This window comes from Bombina bombina, chromosome 1 (genome assembly GCF_027579735.1).
Source record: "Bombina bombina isolate aBomBom1 chromosome 1, aBomBom1.pri, whole genome shotgun sequence".
Lineage (NCBI taxonomy): Eukaryota > Metazoa > Chordata > Amphibia > Anura > Bombinatoridae > Bombina > Bombina bombina.
Window position 1 is genome coordinate 1369728034 of NC_069499.1, and position 19569 is coordinate 1369747602.

General features: G+C 43.3%; 1 protein-coding gene across 1 annotated transcript in view; it reads right to left on the reverse strand.

Annotated features, from left to right (window-relative positions):
• Positions 1-19569, reverse strand: part of INTS3 (integrator complex subunit 3) — an 883995-nt gene that overhangs the window by 224376 nt on the left and 640050 nt on the right. Inside the window, 1 exon segment of the mRNA XM_053719732.1 lies at positions 17822-17870. Coding sequence (XP_053575707.1) covers positions 17822-17870 — 49 coding nt within the window.

The following is a 19569-nucleotide window of genomic DNA, read 5'->3' on the forward strand; positions in this document are numbered from 1 at the left end:
CTCCTAGGGGACCGTATGCCAAGACTCCCCAACAGAGTCTGAAATAGCAAGTATCCATTAGCGTTAGGAGACCTTTTGGATACTCCAAAATAATGTACACCATGGAATATCACAGTACTGATTAGGCATGACTACGCCCATAATGTCAGAGTCATACAGTTAAGTAAAATCCTCCTCAGGAAGTAAATGGAGGCGCTCCACTTAAACTGAAAGAAAACAACTTTAGTAACAGTTTAAACATACATGTGGAAGTGCAGTATGTATGTATGTATGTATGTATGTATGCATGCATGCATGCATTGGGTACTTGTAAAGCGCAGCTAATCACCCGTAAGGGTCCCAAGGGGCTGCTCATTTTATCGACCTCGGAAGGATGAAAGGCTGAGTGGACCTCGCCGGGGATCGAACCTGCAACCCTTGGGTTGCTACAGAGCTCAGCCACAGTGCCTTAGGCATGCACTGCCTTAGCATGCTGAACTATCTGTCCGGCTTATAAAGGAAGTACCCAGACAAAATCTTAGACTTTCCCCCCATATACCACAGAAGTATCTTCCTCTTCAAACTCATGGAAGAAACACAATGAATAGCTACCACTGTATCTGATCATATACATTCCATCAGATGTCTTCCCGGTAGCATGGGAAAGGCAGACAATGCAACATCTATCGCCATCACATTAAAAAGCGATGTCTTGTACAGTAACTCCAGATGGAGTTTGCGAGGAACCACAGGGCACTGCATGTATGTTATAGAATGTTATGAACACTTTCATAATCCACCTGACTCACATATAGAAGACAAATTAATACATTCTTAAGCCTTTGTTAATAAAAATAAACATATAACAAACGTTACTGTCACTTTAAATGTCAAAGTGCAGCATTTTTTTACATTTGTGCAGTTAATGACAATTAACACATAAACATTATTGTTTCTATAAGTGTTCCAGAGCAACCCTCTTTTATTTTGATGAGGAAATAACAGAATTTATGCTTACCTGATAAATTACTTTCTCTTACAGGTGTATTCAGTCCACGGATTCATCCTTACTTGTGGGATATTCTCAATCCCTACAGGAAGTGGCAAAGAGAGCACACAGCAAAGCTGTCCATATAGCTCCCCTCAGGCTCCGCCCCCCCAGTCATTCGACCGACGGTTAGGAGAAAAAGGAGAAACATAGGGTGCAGTGGTGACTGTCGTTATTGTAAAGTAAATTTGAACCTGACTTAAATATCAGGGCGGGCCGTAGACTGAATACACCTATAAGAGAAAGTAATTTATCAGGTAAGCATAAATTCTGTTTTCTCTTACTTGGTGTATTCAGTCCACGGATTCATCCTTACTTGTGGGATACCAATACCAAAGCAATAGGACACGGATGAAGGGAGGGAACAAGTCAGGTAACCTAAACGGAAGGCACCACTGCTTGTAAAACCTTTCTCCCAAAAATAGCCTCAGAAGAAGCAAAAGTATCGAATTTATAAAATTTGGCGAATGTATGCAGGGAAGACCAAGTCGCTGACTTACAAATCTGTTCAACAGAAGCCTCATTCTTGAAAGCCCATGTGGAAGCCACAGCTCTGGTGGAATGAGCTGTAATTCGTTCAGGAGGCTGCTTACCAGCAGTCTCATAAACCAATCGGATGATGCTTTTCAGCCAGAATGAAAGAGAGGTAGCAGTCGCTTTCTGACCTCTCCTCTTACCAGAATACACAACAAACAAGGATGACGTTTGTCTGAAATCTTTAGTTGCTTTTAAATAGAACTTTAAAGCACGAATCACATCAAGATTGTGCAACAGTCGTTCTGTCTTAGAAACTGGATTAGGGCACAGAGAAGGAACAATGATTTCCTGGTTAATATTCTTATTAGAAACCACCTTTGGAAGGAAACCAGGTTTAGTACGCAAAACAACCTTATCTGCATGGCACACCAGATAGGGTGAATCACACTGCAAAGCAGACAATTCTGAAACTCTTCGAGCAGAAGAAATAGCTACTAATAACAAAACTTTCCAAGATAATAACTTGATATCTATGGAATGCAAAGGTTCAAACGGAACCCCTTGAAGAACTGAAAGAACTAAATTTAGACTCCATGGAGGAGCCACAGGTCTGTAGACAGGCTTGATTCTAACTAGGGCCTGTGCAAACGCCTGAACGTCTGGTACAGCTGCCAGACGCTTGTGTAACAGAATAGACAGAGCAGATATCTGTCCCTTTAAGGAACTAGCTTGGAGAAAAGACAATATCCTTGGAATCCTAACCTTACTCCACGAGTAACCCTTGGATTCACACCAGCAAAGATATTTCCGCCATATCTTATGGTAAATTTTCCTGGTGACAGGCTTTCTGGCCTGTATCAGAGTATCTATAACTGAATTAGAGAAACCCAGCTTAGCTAGGATTAAGCGTTCAATCTCCAAGCAGTCAGTTGCAGAGAAACTAGATTTGGATGCTTGAAAGGACCTTGGATTAGAAGATCCTGCCTTGATGGCAGTTTCCATGGTGGGACCGATGACATGTCCACTAGGTCTGCATACCGAGTCCTGCGTGGCCACGCAGGCGCTATCAGAATTACCGAAGCCTTCTCCTGTTTGATTCTGGCTATTAGCCGAGGGAGAAGAGGAAACGGTGGAAAGACATAAGCTAGACTGAATGACCAAGGCACTATTAATGCATCTATCAATGCCGCCTTAGGATCCCTGGATCTGGATCCGTAAAGGGGAAGTTTGGTGTTCTGACAGGACGCCATCAGATCCAACTCTGGAATGCCCCAAAGCTGGGTCAGCTGAGCAAAAACCTCCGGGTGGAGTTCCCACTCCCCCGGATGGAAAGTCTGACGACTTAGAAAATCCACCTCCCAGTTGTCTACCCCTGGGATGTGAATGGCAGATAGATGGCAGGAGTGATCCTCCGCCCATTTGATAATCTTGGATATTTCCTTCATTGCTAGGGAACTCTTTGTTCCTCCCTGATGATTGATGTACGCCACAGTCGTGATGTTGTCCGACTGAAATCTGATTAATTTGGCCTCTGCTAGTTGAGGCCACGCCTGGAGCGTATTGAATAATGCTCTCAGCTCCAAAATGTTTATCGGGAGAAGAGATTCTTCCCGAGACCATAGTCCCTGAGCCTTCAGGGAGTTCCAGACCGCACCCCAGCCTACCAGACTGGCATCGGTCGTGACAATGATCCACTCTGGTCTGCGGAAACTCATTCCCTGAGACAGGTGATCTTGAGACAACCACCAGGGAAGAGAGTCTCTGGTTTTTTGATCCATTTGAATTTGAGGAAACAAATCCGCGTAATCTCCATTCCACTGTTAGAGCATGCACAGCTGCAGTGGTCTGAGATGGATTCGGGCGAAAGGGACTACGTCCATTGCCGCAACCATTAAACCAATTACTTCCATGCACTGAGCCACGGAAGGCCGAGGAATGGAATGAAGAACTCGGCAAGTATTCAGCAGTTTCGACTTCCTGACCTCTGTCAGAAAGATTTTCATTTCTACCGAGTCTATCAGTGTTCCCAGAAAGGGAACCCTTGTGAGCGGGGACAGAGAACTCTTTTCTACGTTCACCTTCCACCCGTGAGACCTTAGAAAGGCCAGAACGATGTCCGTATGAGCCTTGGCTCTGTGAAAGGACGATGCCTGTATTAATATGTCGTCTAGGTAAGGTGCGACTGCAATGCCCCGCGGTTTTAGAACCGCTAGAAAGGACCCTAGCACCTTTGTGAAAATTCTGGGAGCGGTGGCCAACCCGAAAGGAAGGGCCACGAACTGGTAATGTTTGTCCAGAAAGGCGAACCTTAGGAACTGATGGTGATCTTTATGGATAGGAATATGTAGGTACGCATCCTTTAGATCCACGGTAGTCATATATTGACCTTCCTGGATCATCGGCAAGATTGTCCGAATGGTTTCCATCTTGAAAGACGGAACTCTGAGGAATTTGTTTAGAATCATTAGATCCAGGATTGGCCTGAAAGTTCCTTCCTTTTTGGGAACTACGAACAGGTTTGAGTAAAAGCCCAGTCCTTGTTCTGCAATTGGAACTGGGTGTATCACTCCCATTTTTAGTAGATTGCCTGTTTCTTTGTTTGGTCTGAAGACAAACGAGAAATGTGGAACCTTCCCCTTGGGGGAGAATCCTTGAATTCTAGAAGGTACCCCTGAGCAACTATTTCTAATGCCCAGGGATCAGGAACGTCTCTTGCCCAAGCCTGAGCAAAGAGAGAAAGTCTGCCCCCTACCAGATCCGATTCCGGATCGGGGGCTACCCCTTCATGCTGTCTTGGTAGCAGGAGCAGGCTTCTTGGCCTGTTTACCCTTATTCCAGCCCTGCAAGGGTTTCCAGGTTGCTTTGGGCTGGGAAGCGTTATCTTGCTTTGCGGCAGCAGAGGTTGCAGCAGGTCCGCTCCTGAAGTTGCGAAAGGAGCGAAAATTAGCCTTGTTTTTGGCCTTAAACGGCCTATCTTGTGGAAGGGCATGGCCCTTGCCCCCAGTGATATCTGAAATAATTTCTTTCAGCTCTGGGCCAAATAGGGTTTTCCCCTTGAAGGGAATATTTAACAGTTTTGTTTTGGACGACACATCCGCCGACCACGATTTGAGCCAAAGCGCTCTTCTCGCCATGATGGCAAAACCTGAGTTTTTCGCCGCTAGTTTAGCTAATTGGAGAGCGGCATCAGTGATAAAAGAATTAGCCAGCTTTAAAGCATGAATTCTATCCATGACCTCATCGTATGAAGTCTCCCTCTGGAGCGACTCCTCCAGGGCCTCGAACCAAAAAGCCGCTGCAGTAGTTACCGGAATAATGCAAGCAATTGTTTGAAGCAGAAAACCTTGCTGAACAAAAATTTTCTTAAGCAATCCTTCCAATTTTTTATCCATAGGATCTTTGAAAAGCACAACTATCCTCTATTGGTATAGTTGTACACTTAGCCAGTGTTGAAACAGCCCCCTCTACCTTAGGGACCGTCTGCCATGCGTCCCGCCTAGGGTCGTTTATGGGGAACATTTTCTTAAAGATAGGTGGGGGAACAAAGGGTACACCTGGTCTCTCCCACTCCTTAGTCACAATATCCGCCACCCTCTTTGGGATCGGAAATGCCTCAGTGTATACAGGGACCTCTAAAAATCTGTCCATTTTACACAATTTTTCAGGGACCACCATGGTAGCTAAAACCTCCTTAAGCAGGACGCGGAGGTGTTCCAGCTTAAATTTAAACGCTAAGGAATCTGACTCTGCCTGCTGAGAAACTTTTCCTATGTCAGAAATTTCTCCCTCAGACAGACCTTCCCTGCTACCTCTGAGTTTTGTGAGGGTACTACAGATAAATTATCCAAAGCTTCAGATTGCTCATCCTCTGTATTTAAAACTGAGCTATCGCGCTTTCTTGGAAAAACTGGCAGTTTGGATAAAAATGCTGCAAGGGAATTATCCATTACTGCTGCTAATTGTTGTAAAGTAATAGGGGCCAATGCGCTAGAGGTACTAGGCATCGCTTGCGCGGGCGTAACTGGTGTAGACACGTGGGGGGAGGAAGAAGGACTATCCTCATTACCCTCCGTTAAGGAATCATCTTGGGCAGCATTTTTAATTGTCACTGGATGATCTTTAAAATGCTTAGATGATTTTGCACACTTTAAACATAAATGTAATGGGGGTACTGCCATGGCTTTTGAACATAAAGAACAAGGTCTATTTGAAGGCTCAGACATGTTTGACAGACTCAGACAACACTAAAATATTGAAAAAAATACTTTTTGAAAAAACGTTACTGTCTCTTTAAATAATAAAAGGCACACACGTTTTTACCAAATCATCAAAAAACATCCGATCTTAATGAAATTTTCACCACATGATCCTAATGCCTTGAAATGATTGCACACAAATTTTCAAATAATTTAACCCCTTAATGCCCAAACCGGAGCAAAATGAAGTAAACACCCGGTTTAACCCACTACAGTACGATGCCACAGTCTTTGCTGTGGCTTTACCTTCCTTTAGGGTTAATTGCAGGTGCAAATTAAGCCTCCCTGAAGTCCTCCTGTACTCTTAAGGCTCTGCACATGAAGCTGCATGGAGCTGTGTTGCAAATCAACTGCGCAAATGAGGCGCAAAAATGAGGCCCCCTCTTCATTACTCCAGAGTTATGGGGCCTTTCTGAGTCAGATTAGCTGTCTTACAAAATGCCAGGCGTAAAAAAGTCCCCGAAAAGTGTTTCCAACGTCTAAAACGCTTAATAAATATAAGATTACCTTAATAAAGTAATCGATTTAGCCCATCACAGTGTCTGTCAGTATTAAAGCCCTTAACTGAAGCCATCATTCTATACTGTGTCTCAGAAAATGGCTTACCTTCCCTCATGGGATTTCTGTCAGTCTTCTAGCACTAGCAAGTCTTGTTAGAAAAAATGACTGAACATACCTTAAGCAGTATAAGCCTGCAAACTGTTCCCCCAAACTGAAGTTCTCCGGTACTCAACAGTCCTGTGTGGGAACAGCAATGGATTTTAGTTACAACATGCTAAAATCTTTTTCCTCTCAGCAGAAATCACCACATACTCTTTACCCTCCAGTGGAGATGCTACTTGTTAGAGCGGCAAAGAGAATGACTGGGGGGGCAGAGCCTGAGGGGAGCTATATGGACAGCTTTGCTGTGTGCTCTCTTTGCCACTTCCTGTAGGGATTGAGAATATCCCACAAGTAAGGATGAATCCGTGGACTGAATACACCAAGTAAGAGAAAAAAGGTTAAATATATACAGGAAATCTAATACTGCAAAAATTCCTCTATATCACAGCTTGTATCTAGCTGAGGAGCCAGACAGTCTCTGTACTGATGCTGTCTCTTTGTTTATACATATCTTTTGCATATTATCAGCACAAACATACATTTGTACTACCACTGAGCAGACCTGATTTGTTTTTCAGTCACTGCTCATCCTTAATTTAACTGTAGTGCTGTTCTTAAGTGCAAGCACTCAGACAAACAATCCTCAGTTCCTTCCGCAACTTGTAGTGTTAAGGAGGAGGCATCTGTAAAGTGCTATTTTAAGGCAAAGTCCTCCGCTTCCGACAACCCGGAAGCTCTAGTAAAGGAGTTGCGCACTACAATGGTGCCATTCATAAGCTCCGCCCCTCGTGGGCGTTTGACAAGCCATCCCGGTCGCCATTGAAATTCCAAATAACTGCAGCCCAGTCTAGGAAAGTAGTTGCGCACTACAATGGCGCAATTCACAAGCTCCGCCCCTCGTGGGCGTTTGATAAGCCTTCTCCCGGTCGCCATTGAAATTCTCCAAGTAACGGCACCGGGAGCAAATAAATTGACCACTTTCCAGCTGCCCTAAAAGTGTTATTTATACTTAGCACTCAGCCTCATGCAATATCAGTATCTCTTGATTTGGCATTACAGGTCATTGTTTACTAAGTGTAAACTCATGTACTTTATTAGCACTAATGAAATCTATGTGATCTCCTGGTCGCCATTGCCAAGCAAAGGCACCGGGAGCAAAGGGACAAATTGTACACTTCCAAACAAAAGTTGCTTAGCTTGTTATCAGGCAAACACTCACACTGAGCAAAAGAACAGACCTAACAGCTTCAGTTTAAATAGCTGTGCAGTCCAAAAATCCTATCTGACAGAGAAACCCCCTTAGAGCACACACTCTGTCACACTCAATGTAAAATCTCATGATAAAATCTCCCGGTCGGCCCCATTATTAAATTAGACACAGGAGATGAGACACATGTCCCCGCATTCAAACTGCCAAAATATCTCCTAAAGAAAAGGAAAATCTAAGTCCAAGGACAATGAGGTCTAAATTAATAAAGTGCCCAAACTTTTCTGAGATCCTCTACCCCCAGAAAGAAAGTCAGCACTTACCTCATCTTCTGCCTGGCAGTAAGGCAGTTCCCAGGTTTAGGAGGTCCTCTCCCTCCCATGGCCCTGTAAATAAACGAAAGTTCTGAGTAAAAATCCCTCAGTTTTTCTGGGTTAGGGCAGCATCAGTATGGGAGGCGCAGTGAGAATTATGTCCCACAAGTTCCCATTGCTCTAAAGCCACCAAATGCTCTTCTGTAGAGACTGATATGGACTACGGCTACACCCTAGAACAAAGCAGCTCTGGCACTACTTTAAAAATAATAAACTCTTGATTGAAGAATCTTTTTCTAACACCTCACTTTACCTCTTCCTATCACTAACGTAGGCAAAGAGAATGACTGGAGTGGGAGGGAAGGGAGGAGCTATTTAACAGCTCTGCTGTGGTGCTTTTGCCGCCTCCTGCTGACCAGGAGGTGAATATCCCATTAGTAATTAAGATGATCCGTGGACTCATGTCATAAAAAAAGATTACACCGCTCCGCTCAAAGCTACAAGCAGAAGAGCGGGAGGTCACATGAGCGGCATCAAAAGAAACTGTGCATTAAAGAAAAAGTGGGCGATTCTACTTTGAAGCATAAAAACGGAAAGTAGCCGTTTAAACATTCCTTCAAAAACAACTTTACGACAAATACACATAACCATAGGGTCATTAGCCATCCCATAAATCTAATGGAAGTCGTTAACCCCTAGTCTCCTCACGTACAAATAGCGCCTGCATACTGCGCCAAATGAATCCTCCCTAAAGGATTATAATGTCCCATAACAATTAATGCAGGATTAAATTCAACAGTGCAAGTCTCCAGTACCTAGAAGACCAAAGCACTTACCTGCAAATCTAGCTGTCGGGCAGGAAGACAGTTCACAAGGCATGAAAGGACACATACTCCTAACAGAGACCTGTAGAAGAGAAAGAACAGAGTAACCAACTCTGGCTTTCTAAACCGAGGGCAGCAAATATGTTAGAAAACAAAGCAAGGGTCACCTCACCACTTTCTAACTGTTTAAAAGCCACCACTACACGTACTCAAGAGATTGATGTGGACACAGCTAAACCCAAATCCTTGCTTGCAGGGAAAAGTACCCACAAAAGTAATAAAAACTTCAGACACCAACTTCACGTCCTCCATTGACAGAGGCAAAGAGAATGACTGGGGGTTATTGGTAAGGGCAGTGACACTTAACAGCTTTGTTGGGGTGCTCTGCTGCAGCTCCAAATGACTTCTAGACTCAGTGGAACAGTGCTTAACCTTCCTCTTTCTTTTTCCTGCAACTGGCATAGCACTCAGGGAAGCAGAAATCGCAAATTGTAACTGGGCAGCAAAATAATGGGGGGAAATTCCAAACCCGGGTTCAGTTTGAGAAACAGGGTCACAAAGAACAGCATGTGCAGGACTAGGAGCCACCGTTTGCGGTTGCAGTACTGGCATGTCCGGGCATACTGAGTTCTGCAAGTCTGCAGAACATCCAGGAATAGAATGAGATGGCGGGACACTGCGGACGTCTGAATACCAGGGCCCCCTGAATGAGACTGCAGAATAGATGTAAGGCATGAGTTACATAATTGAGCAGGAGGACACACAGTATGTGACCTGCATAGTATACATTTATTGGAGTCAACTAAGGGAATAGGGCAATTATTCTCCTGAGTAGGTTTTATTATAGAGTCATTCATAATGTACTATGGGATGTAAAGAGCAATTGACACTGATGTAGCACCCAAAATAAATTGAGCAGTGCACAGTAAGGCCCTGCTGATATGCTACAAGTTATTTGCTCCAAGCCTATTTAATAATGCTCATCTGAGGTGTCTCACAACCTCTGTGTTAGTAACAGGACTCCCGCGCTGTCTCACATCGCTATCGTCGTCGTTGCACACTCGACATGAAATCGGGAGGCGGGGAAGGCGCCAAAACTGCCTGTGGCAGAAGCCTGTGACCCGCCCACCACCGCACGTCATATGTGCAAGAGAAGCGCTGTAGGACAGCATGAGTAAAAACTAGTTGTAACCTGGTTTCAGTAACGCTCCTCCTACGGGAGCTTGATGATTTTAGCGTGCGTTTCCGGGGGGCGTGAGGCCAAATGTAGCCTCTTCATACAAAGCTGCACCACAACACAAGGCAGTGATGTGCACCGTGTCTGAACGGCAAGTCCAGTCGGTGCCGCTTCTGAGTGTGACATTAAGCCCCCCCCCCCCCGTGAAAGGTGTGAAGGTCCCTTTCCTTCACAGATTTCCCCATGATTACTACAGTAATAAAGATAGCTCCCCCAGTCTGCTGGCAATCTGATTGCTTACCATATATCTCATCAAGCTACAACCCATTAGGAGAGGGAAAATAAAAACAGAATTTATGCTTACCTGATAAATTACTTTCTCCAACGGTGTGTCCGGTCCACGGCGTCATCCTTACTTGTGGGATATTCTCTTCCCCAACAGGAAATGGCAAAGAGCCCAGCAAAGCTGGTCACATGATCCCTCCTAGGCTCCGCCTTCCCCAGTCATTCGACCGACGTAAAGGAGGAATATGCATAGGAGAAATCATATGATACCGTGGTGACTGTAGTTAGAGAAAATAATTCATCAGACCTGATTAAAAAACCAGGGCGGGCCGTGGACCGGACACACCGTTGGAGAAAGTAATTTATCAGGTAAGCATAAATTCTGTTTTCTCCAACATAGGTGTGTCCGGTCCACGGCGTCATCCTTACTTGTGGGAACCAATACCAAAGCTTTAGGACACGGATGATGGGAGGGAGCAAATCAGGTCACCTAGAAGGAAGGCACCACGGCTTGCAAAACCTTTCTCCCAAAAATAGCCTCAGAAGAAGCAAAAGTATCAAATTTGTAAAATTTGGTAAAAGTGTGCAGTGAAGACCAAGTCGCTGCCTTACATATCTGATCAACAGAAGCCTCGTTCTTGAAGGCCCATGTGGAAGCCACAGCCCTAGTGGAGTGAGCTGTGATTCTTTCAGGAGGCTGCCGTCCAGCAGTCTCATAAGCCAATCGGATGATGCTTTTAAGCCAAAAAGAGAGAGAGGTAGAAGTTGCTTTTTGACCTCTCCTTTTACCAGAATAAACAACAAACAAGGAAGATGTTTGTCTGAAATCCTTTGTAGCCTCTAAATAGAATTTTAGAGCACGAACTACATCCAAATTGTGCAACAAACGTTCCTTCTTTGAAACTGGATTCGGACACAAAGAAGGTACAACTATCTCCTGGTTAATATTTTTGTTAGAAACAACTTTCGGAAGGAAACCAGGTTTAGTACGCAAAACCACCTTATCTGCATGGAACACCAGATAAGGAGGAGAACACTGCAGAGCAGATAACTCTGAAACTCTTCTAGCAGAAGAAATTGCAACCAAAAACAAAACTTTCCAAGATAATAACTTGATATCTACGGAATGTAAGGGTTCAAATGGAACCCCTTGAAGAACTGAAAGAACTAAATTGAGACTCCAAGGAGGAGTCAAAGGTTTGTAAACAGGCTTGATTCTAACCAGAGCCTGAACAAAAGCCTGAACATCTGGCACAGCCGCCAGCTTTTTGTGAAGTAAAACAGATAAAGCAGAAATCTGTCCCTTCAAAGAACTTGCAGATAATCCTTTCTCCAAACCCTCTTGTAGAAAGGATAGAATCTTAGGAATTTTTATCCTGTTCCATGGGAATCCTTTCGATTCGCACCAACAGATATATTTCTTCCATACTTTATGGTAAATTTTTCTAGTTACAGGCTTTCTAGCCTGAATAAGAGTATCAATGACAGAATCTGAGAACCCACGCTTTGATAAAATCAAGCGTTCAATCTCAAAGCAGTCAGTTGGAGTGAGGCCAGATTCGGATGTTCGAACGGACCTTGAACAAGAAGGTCCCGTCTCAAAGGTAGCTTCCATGGTGGAGCCGATGACATATTCACCAGGTCTGCATACCAAGTTCTGCGTGGCCACGCAGGAGCTATCAAGATCACCGAAGCCCTCTCCTGATTGATCCTGGCTACCAGCCTGGGAATGAGAGGAAACGGTGGGAATACATAAGCTAGGTTGAAGGTCCAGGGCGCTACTAGTGCATCTACTAGAGTCGCCTTGGGATCCCTGGATCTGGACCCGTAGCAAGGAACCTTGAAGTTCTGACGAGACGCCATCAGATCCATGTCTGGAATGCCCCATAATTGAGTTATGTGGGCAAAGATATCCGGACGGAGTTCCCACTCCCCCGGATGAAATGTCTGACGACTCAGAAAATCCGCTTCCCAATTTTCCACTCCTGGGATGTGGATTGCAGACAAGTGGCAGGAGTGAATCTCCGCCCATTGAATTACTTTGGTCACTTCTTCCATTGCCAGGGAACTCCTTGTTCCCCCCTGATGGTTGATATATGCAACAGTCGTCATGTTGTCTGATTGAAACCTTATGAATTTGGCCTTTGCTAGTTGAGGCCAAGCCTTGAGAGCATTGAATATCGCTCTCAGTTCCAGAATGTTTATCGGGAGAAGAGATTCTTCCCGAGACCATAGACCCTGAGCTTTCAGGGATTTCCAGACCGCGCCCCAGCCCACCAGACTGGCGTCGGTCGTGACAATGACCCACTCTGGTCTGCGGAAGCTCATCCCTTGAGACAGGTTGTCCAGGGTCAGCCACCAACGGAGTGAATCTCTGGTCCTCTGATCTACTTGGATCGTCGGGGACAAGTCTGTATAATCCCCATTCCACTGACCGAGCATGCACAGTTGTAATGGTCTTAGATGAATTCGCGCAAAAGGAACTATGTCCATTGCCGCAACCATCAAACCTATTACTTCCATGCACTGCGCTATGGAAGGAAGAAGAACAGAATGCAGTACTTGACAAGAGCTTAGAAGTTTTGATTTTCTGGCCTCTGTCAGAAAAATCTTCATTTCTAAGGAGTCTATTATTGTTCCCAAGAAGGGAACTCTTGTTGACGGGAATAGAGAACTTTTTTCTACGTTCACTTTCCACCCGTGAGATCTGAGAAAGGCTAGGACAATGTCCGTATGAGCCTTTGCTTGCGGCAGAGACGACGCTTGAATTAGTATGTCGTCCAAGTAAGGTACTACTGCAATGCCCCTTGGCCTTAGCACCGCTAGAAGGGACCCTAGTACCTTTGTGAAAATTCTTGGAGCAGTGGCTAATCCGAATGGAAGTGCCACAAACTGGTAATGCTTGTCCAAAAAGGCGAATCTTAGGAACCGATGATGTTCCTTGTGGATAGGAATATGTAGATACGCATCCTTTAAATCCACCGTGGTCATGAATTGACCTTCCTGGATGGTAGGAAGAATTGTCCGAATGGTTTCCATTTTGAACGATGGAACCCTGAGAAATTTGTTTAGGATCTTGAGATCCAAAATTGGCCTGAATGTTCCCTCTTTTTTGGGAACTATGAACAGATTGGAGTAAAACCCCATCCCTTGTTCTCCAAATGGAACAGGATGAATCACTCCCACTTTTGACAGGTCTTCTACACAATGTAAGAATGCCTGTCTTTATTTGGTCTGAAGACAATTGAGACCTGTGGAACCTTCCCCTTGGGGGTAGTTCCTTGAATTCCAGGAGATAACCTTGAGAAACTATTTCTAGCGCCCAAGGATCCTGAACATCTCTTGCCCAAGCCTGAGCGAAGAGAGAGAGTCTGCCCCCCACCAGATCCGGTCCCGGATCGGGGGCCAGCATCTCATGCTGTCTTGGTAGCGGTAGCAGGCTTCTTGGCCTGCTTACCTTTGTTCCAGCCTTGCATCGGTCTCCAGGCTGGCTTGGTTTGAGAAGAATTACCCTCTTGCTTAGAGGATGTAGAATTTGAGGCTGGTCCGTTTCTGCGAAAGGGACGAAAATTTGTTTTATTTTTAGCCTTAAAAGACCTATCCTGAGGAAGGGCGTGGCCCTTTCCCCCAGTGATGTCTGAAATAATCTCTTTCAAGTCAAGTCTTTCAAACAGCGTTTTCCCCTTGAAAGGGATGTTAAGCAATTTGTTCTTGGAGGACACATCCGCTGACCAAGACTTTAGCCAAAGCGCTCTGCGCGCCACAATAGCAAAACCTGAATTTTTCGCCGCTAATCTAGCTAATTGCAAAGTGGCGTCTAAGGTAAAAGAGTTAGCCAATTTAAGTGCTTGAACTCTGTCCATAACCTCCTCATAAGAAGATGCTTTATTGAGCGACTTTTCTAGTTCTTCGAACCAGAAACACGCTGCTGTAGTGACAGGAACAATGCATGAAATTGGTTGTAGAAGGTAACCTTGCTGAACAAACATCTTTTTAAGCAAACCCTCTAATTTTTTATCCATAGGATCTTTGAAAGCACAACTATCTTCTATAGGGATAGTGGTGCGTTTGTTTAGAGTAGAAACCGCCCCCTCGACCTTGGGGACTGTCTGCCATAAGTCCTTCCTGGGGTCGACCATAGGAAATAATTTCTTAAATATAGGGGGAGGGACAAAAGGTATGCCGGGCCTTTCCCATTCTTTATTTACAATGTCCGCCACCCGCTTGGGTATAGGAAAAGCTTCGGGGGGCACCGGGACCTCTAGGAACTTGTCCATCTTACATAATTTCTCTGGAATGACCAAACTGTCACAATCATCCAGAGTAGATAACACCTCCTTAAGCAGAGCGCGGAGATGTTCCAATTTAAATTTGAATGTAATAACGTCAGGTTCAGCTTGTTGAGAAATTTTTCCTGAATCTGAAATTTCTCCCTCAGACAAAACCTCCCTGGCCCCTTCAGACTGGTGTAAGGGCATGTCAGAACCATTATCATCAGCGTCCTCATGCTCTTCAGTATCTAAAACAGAGCAGTCGCGCTTTCGCTGATAAGTGGGCATTTTGGCTAAAATGTTTTTAATAGAATTATCCATTACAGCCGTTAATTGTTGCATAGTAAGGAGGATTGGCGCACTAGATGCACTAGGGACCTCCTGAGTGGGCAAGACTGGTGTAGACATAGAAGGAGATGATGCAGTACCATGCTTACTCCCCTCACTTAAGGAATCATTTTGGGCAACATTATTATCAGTGGCATCATTGTCCCTACTTTGTTTGTCACATTCATCACATATATTTAAATGGAGAGGAACCTTGGCTTCCGAACATACAGAACATCGTCTATCTGATAGTTCAGACATGTTAATAGGCATAAACTTGATAACAAAGCACAAAAAACGTTTTAAAATAAAACCGTTACTGTCACTTTAAATTTTAAACTGAACACACTTTATTACTGAATATGCGCAAAAGTATGAAGGAATTGTTCAAAATTCACCAAAATTTCACCACAGTGTCTTAAAGCCTTAAAAGTATTGCACACCAAATTTGAAAGCTTTAACTCTTAAAATAACGGAACCGGAGCCGTTTTTACATTTAACCCCTATACAGTCCCTGGTATCTGCTTTGCTGAGACCCAACCAAGCCCAGAGGGGAATACGATACCAAATGACGCCTTCAATAAGCTTTTTCAGTGGATCTGAGCTCCTCACACATGCATCTGCATGCCATGCTTCTCAAAAACAACTGCGCATTAGTGGCGCGAAAATGAGGCTCTGCCTATGACTAGAAAAGGCCCCCAGTGAAAAAGGTGTCCAATACAGTGCCTGCCGTTTTTTTAACAGAATTCCCAAGATTAAAATAACTCTTCAAAGTTATAAACCATTAAATATGCTTATAAAGTAATCGTTTTAGCCCAGAAAAATGTCTACCAGTCTTTAAAGCCCTTGTGAAGCCCTTTATTCTTATATTAAAAATTAAGAAAATGGCTTACCGGATCCCATAGGGAAAATGACAGCTTCCAGCATTACCAAGTCTTGTTAGAAATGTGTCATACCTCAAGCAGCAAAAGTCTGCTCACTGTTTCCCCCAACTGAAGTTAATTCATCTCAACAGTCCTGTGTGGAAACAGCCATCGATTTTAGTAACGGTTGCTAAAATCATTTTCCTCTTACAAACAGAAATCTTCATCTCCTTTCTGTTTCAGAGTAAATAGTACATACCAGCACTATTTTAAAATAACAAACTCTTGATTGAAGAATAAAAACTACATTTAAACACCAAAAAACTCTTAGCCATCACTTGTGCAACGGCAAAGAGAATGACTGGGGAAGGCGGAGCCTAGGAGGGATCATGTGACCAGCTTTGCTGGGCTCTTTGCCATTTCCTGTTGGGGAAGAGAATATCCCACAAGTAAGGATGACGCCGTGGACCGGACACACCTATGTTGGAGAAATCATGACTTACTCAGCTTCTGTACTCTGAAGCAATCCTTTAACACAAAGGAAAATCAGTGTAACTAACACTGTTTGCCTTAAAGGGAGGATAGGGAGCTAACATAACAACAAGCCTCTACCAACAGAATGGCATGGCTTTCAACAACTCCCCTCTCTCACAGGAAACAATCCATTAAGGACAATAAAATTCTTCAGCAGAGAACCTCTCTCTGCCTACCACCATGAACGAGGCAAAAGAACTACTAAGAGGGTAGGGGGGAAGTGGGAGGGATATTCAATGCTTTGTTTGGGGTATCTTTGCCTCCTCCTGGGGGCCAGGTGAAGTATTTCCCATAGGTTATGAATGGAATTCGTGGACTCTCACTGCCATTAGAAATTTCCTAATATGCAGATACCTGTTCAAAGACCTGATCATTGAACATTAATATAATCTTGCATTGTTTGAACAAAATGGTATAATTTACTGGTGTACTATATTTTGGTTCAACTTGCCCGCATGAAGACTTTGATTTCTAATTATGTGGAAGTGGTATACTTTTGAACTCAAAGTTTTTTTAGCTGCTTACATAACTGAGGCTATATGTTTCAAAAGGGTGAAACATTTCCCATTGATGCAAGTGATATATATATATATATATATATATATATATATATATTTTTTTTTTTTTAAATAAAGTTTAACTTAATTTTCTTTTCCAGGTCTTTAAAAATGGCAGAATCATCAGTGAGCATACATTTTGATAGTCTAGCCCCGGACAATTCTTTTAGTGAATACATCCTAGACATTTCTATGGTATCTATAACTGGCTGTCTATTCCTGATACATTTCAACCAGGGCTGGGGAAAAAAATAAAATAAATAACTGTTTTTTTTTTAAAAAACCCCCAAAACTTTAAGCCATTCTTTAAAGAAGACAGAGGTCTTTTCTATTAAGCAAAAAGTCTGTGTGATGCAGTGAATGGTACAGTGTGATGCAGTGAATGGCTTTTTTGGTTAGCTCTAGAGTGCGTTGCCATATAAGTAAGGAGGTGGGGATACCTAGTTGAGTCTTCCATCTTTGGAGATAGGGGAGTATCTTGGTGGAGGTTGCCTGTCTATTAGTGCGTAGTGTGTGGATAGGGGTTTATATAGCCTATTGCTGAGTCCATGTTGTTTCCCCTTTTCATTTCAGTAGTTCCAAAAGGGAAGCCAAAGTAAAGACGACCTTGGCTTGCTTGCACACACACATTTAATGACCTCATCTGAGCATCCAAAACAGCACCCACCACCAGTGCTTCGGTCTAAAAACACGACCCACAAAGCACCAGGCGGCTCTACTGGCCACATGGCAAATAAAGATAACTCACAATACCTAGTATACGACAAGTACTAACAGGCACGAAAAATATAGATTACAGATAACTACAGCTCACAAGCCAGAGAGGACCAAGCCATGAATGGAGGAAAAGGTCCACAGTTCACTAATGCAACTAGCAATCTGCCAAGAAACCAAGAGAGAGACTCAGTGCTGTTCACACACAGAGTAGACAGAATTAGACATTGAATGTCTCCTAAGGGGAGCAACTTTCATACAGGTAAGAGAGGAGTCATCTGATTGTGTTCATTCCTTTTTTTTGGGGGGGGGGGGGGGCGAGCGGATTACTGGTAAGCATTAAAACATATTTGTTTTACACATTAGCACATACAGTAACACTTACTTCTCTCTACGAAGTTGCAAAAGGAGACATGATAGCGCCTCTGGGTGCTCTGGAATGTAAAAATAAAATAGTAAATAATAAGTTAATAAGGTGTTAGCAGGTATGAAAGCAATATATACACAAAATATTAAGGTGGTAAAGGGCATGAGTTGGATCTGGGTCTATAATAATGACACTTTTTGAGAACTCTGAAACAAGCCGTTTGTGTATTTACATCTTAGAAACTGATTAATTAAGGATACCCATACAAAAAAAATCAAGGTTACCCACTGCAGCCAATCTAGACTTTCTATAACAAGAGTGCCCATGTCTCTGTAGAATTCATGTCAGTTACAGTGTAAGGCATTCCGTATCACTCAAATGGTCCTGAGTCCACAGAACACTGCACTGTGCTTTTAACCCTCATCACAACAAATTCATGGCAAAAGTGTATATTACAGAGTAATAAACATTTCAACACTTTCTGCCCACTAGAAAATGTGTATTGTGAGAATATTCAGTTAAACGTAAAAAAGAAAAAAAAAAATTAAAGAATAGTTAAATTAAAAGACTAAAACATTCTTTCACGAACAGTTCAGCTAAATCCATCTGAATGAAAAACAAAATTTATGCTTACCTGATAAATTTCTTTCCGGATATGGAGAGTCCACAACGTCATTCAATTACTAGTGGGAATATCACTCCTGGCCAGCAGGAGGATGCAAAGAGCACCACAGCAAAGCTGCTAAATATCACTCACCTACCCATATTCCCCAGACATTCGACCAAAGGGAAATGGAAAAAGGAATTACTCAAAGGTGTAGAGGTGCCTGAGATCTAGTAAAAAATAACTGTCTTAAATAAAGGGTGGGGTGGTGGACTCTCCATATCCAGAAAGAAAGAAATTTATAAGGTAAGCATAAAGATATGGAGAGTCCACAATATCATTCAATTACAAGTGGGAACCAATACCCAAGCTAGAGGACACAGAATGAATAGGGAGGGAAAACAAGACAGGTAGACCTAAACAGAAGGTACCACCTCTTGAAGAACCAATCTCCCAAATTAAACCTCAGCCAAGGCAAAAGGATCAAATTTAAAGAAAAAAATTGGAATAAATATGCAGAGGACTCCAAGGTGCAGTCCCACAAAACCAATCCACAGAAGCCTCTTCTTGAAAACCCAAGAAGAGGAGACAGCCCTCGTAGAATGAGCTGTAATTCTCTCAGGAGGCTGCTGACCAGCAGACTCATAAGCAAAACAAATAATACTTCTCAACCAAAGGTAAAGAGAAGTAGCAGAAACCTACTGACTTTTACACTTCCCTGAGAAACAAACAAACAGGACAGAAGACTGGCGAAAACCTAGTCACCTGAAAGAATTTAGCACACGCGCAACAAACAAGTTGTGCAACAGACGTTTCAAAAGAGAAGGAGGATTGGGACAGAGAGAAGGAACAACAAATTCCTGATTAAAATATCTATCCGAAACCACAATTGGGAGAAACCCTAATTAAAAAACATAATTTATGTAAGAACTTACCTGATAAATTCATTTCTTTCATATTAGCAAGAGTCCATGAGCTAGTGACGTATGGGATATACATTCCTACCAGGAGGGGCAAAGTTTCCCAAACCTCAAAATGCCTATAAATACACCCCTCACCACACCCACAATTCAGTTTAACGAATAGCCAAGAAGTGGGGTGATAAGAAAAAAAGTGCGAAAGCATATAAAATAAGGAATTGGAATAATTGTGCTTTATACAA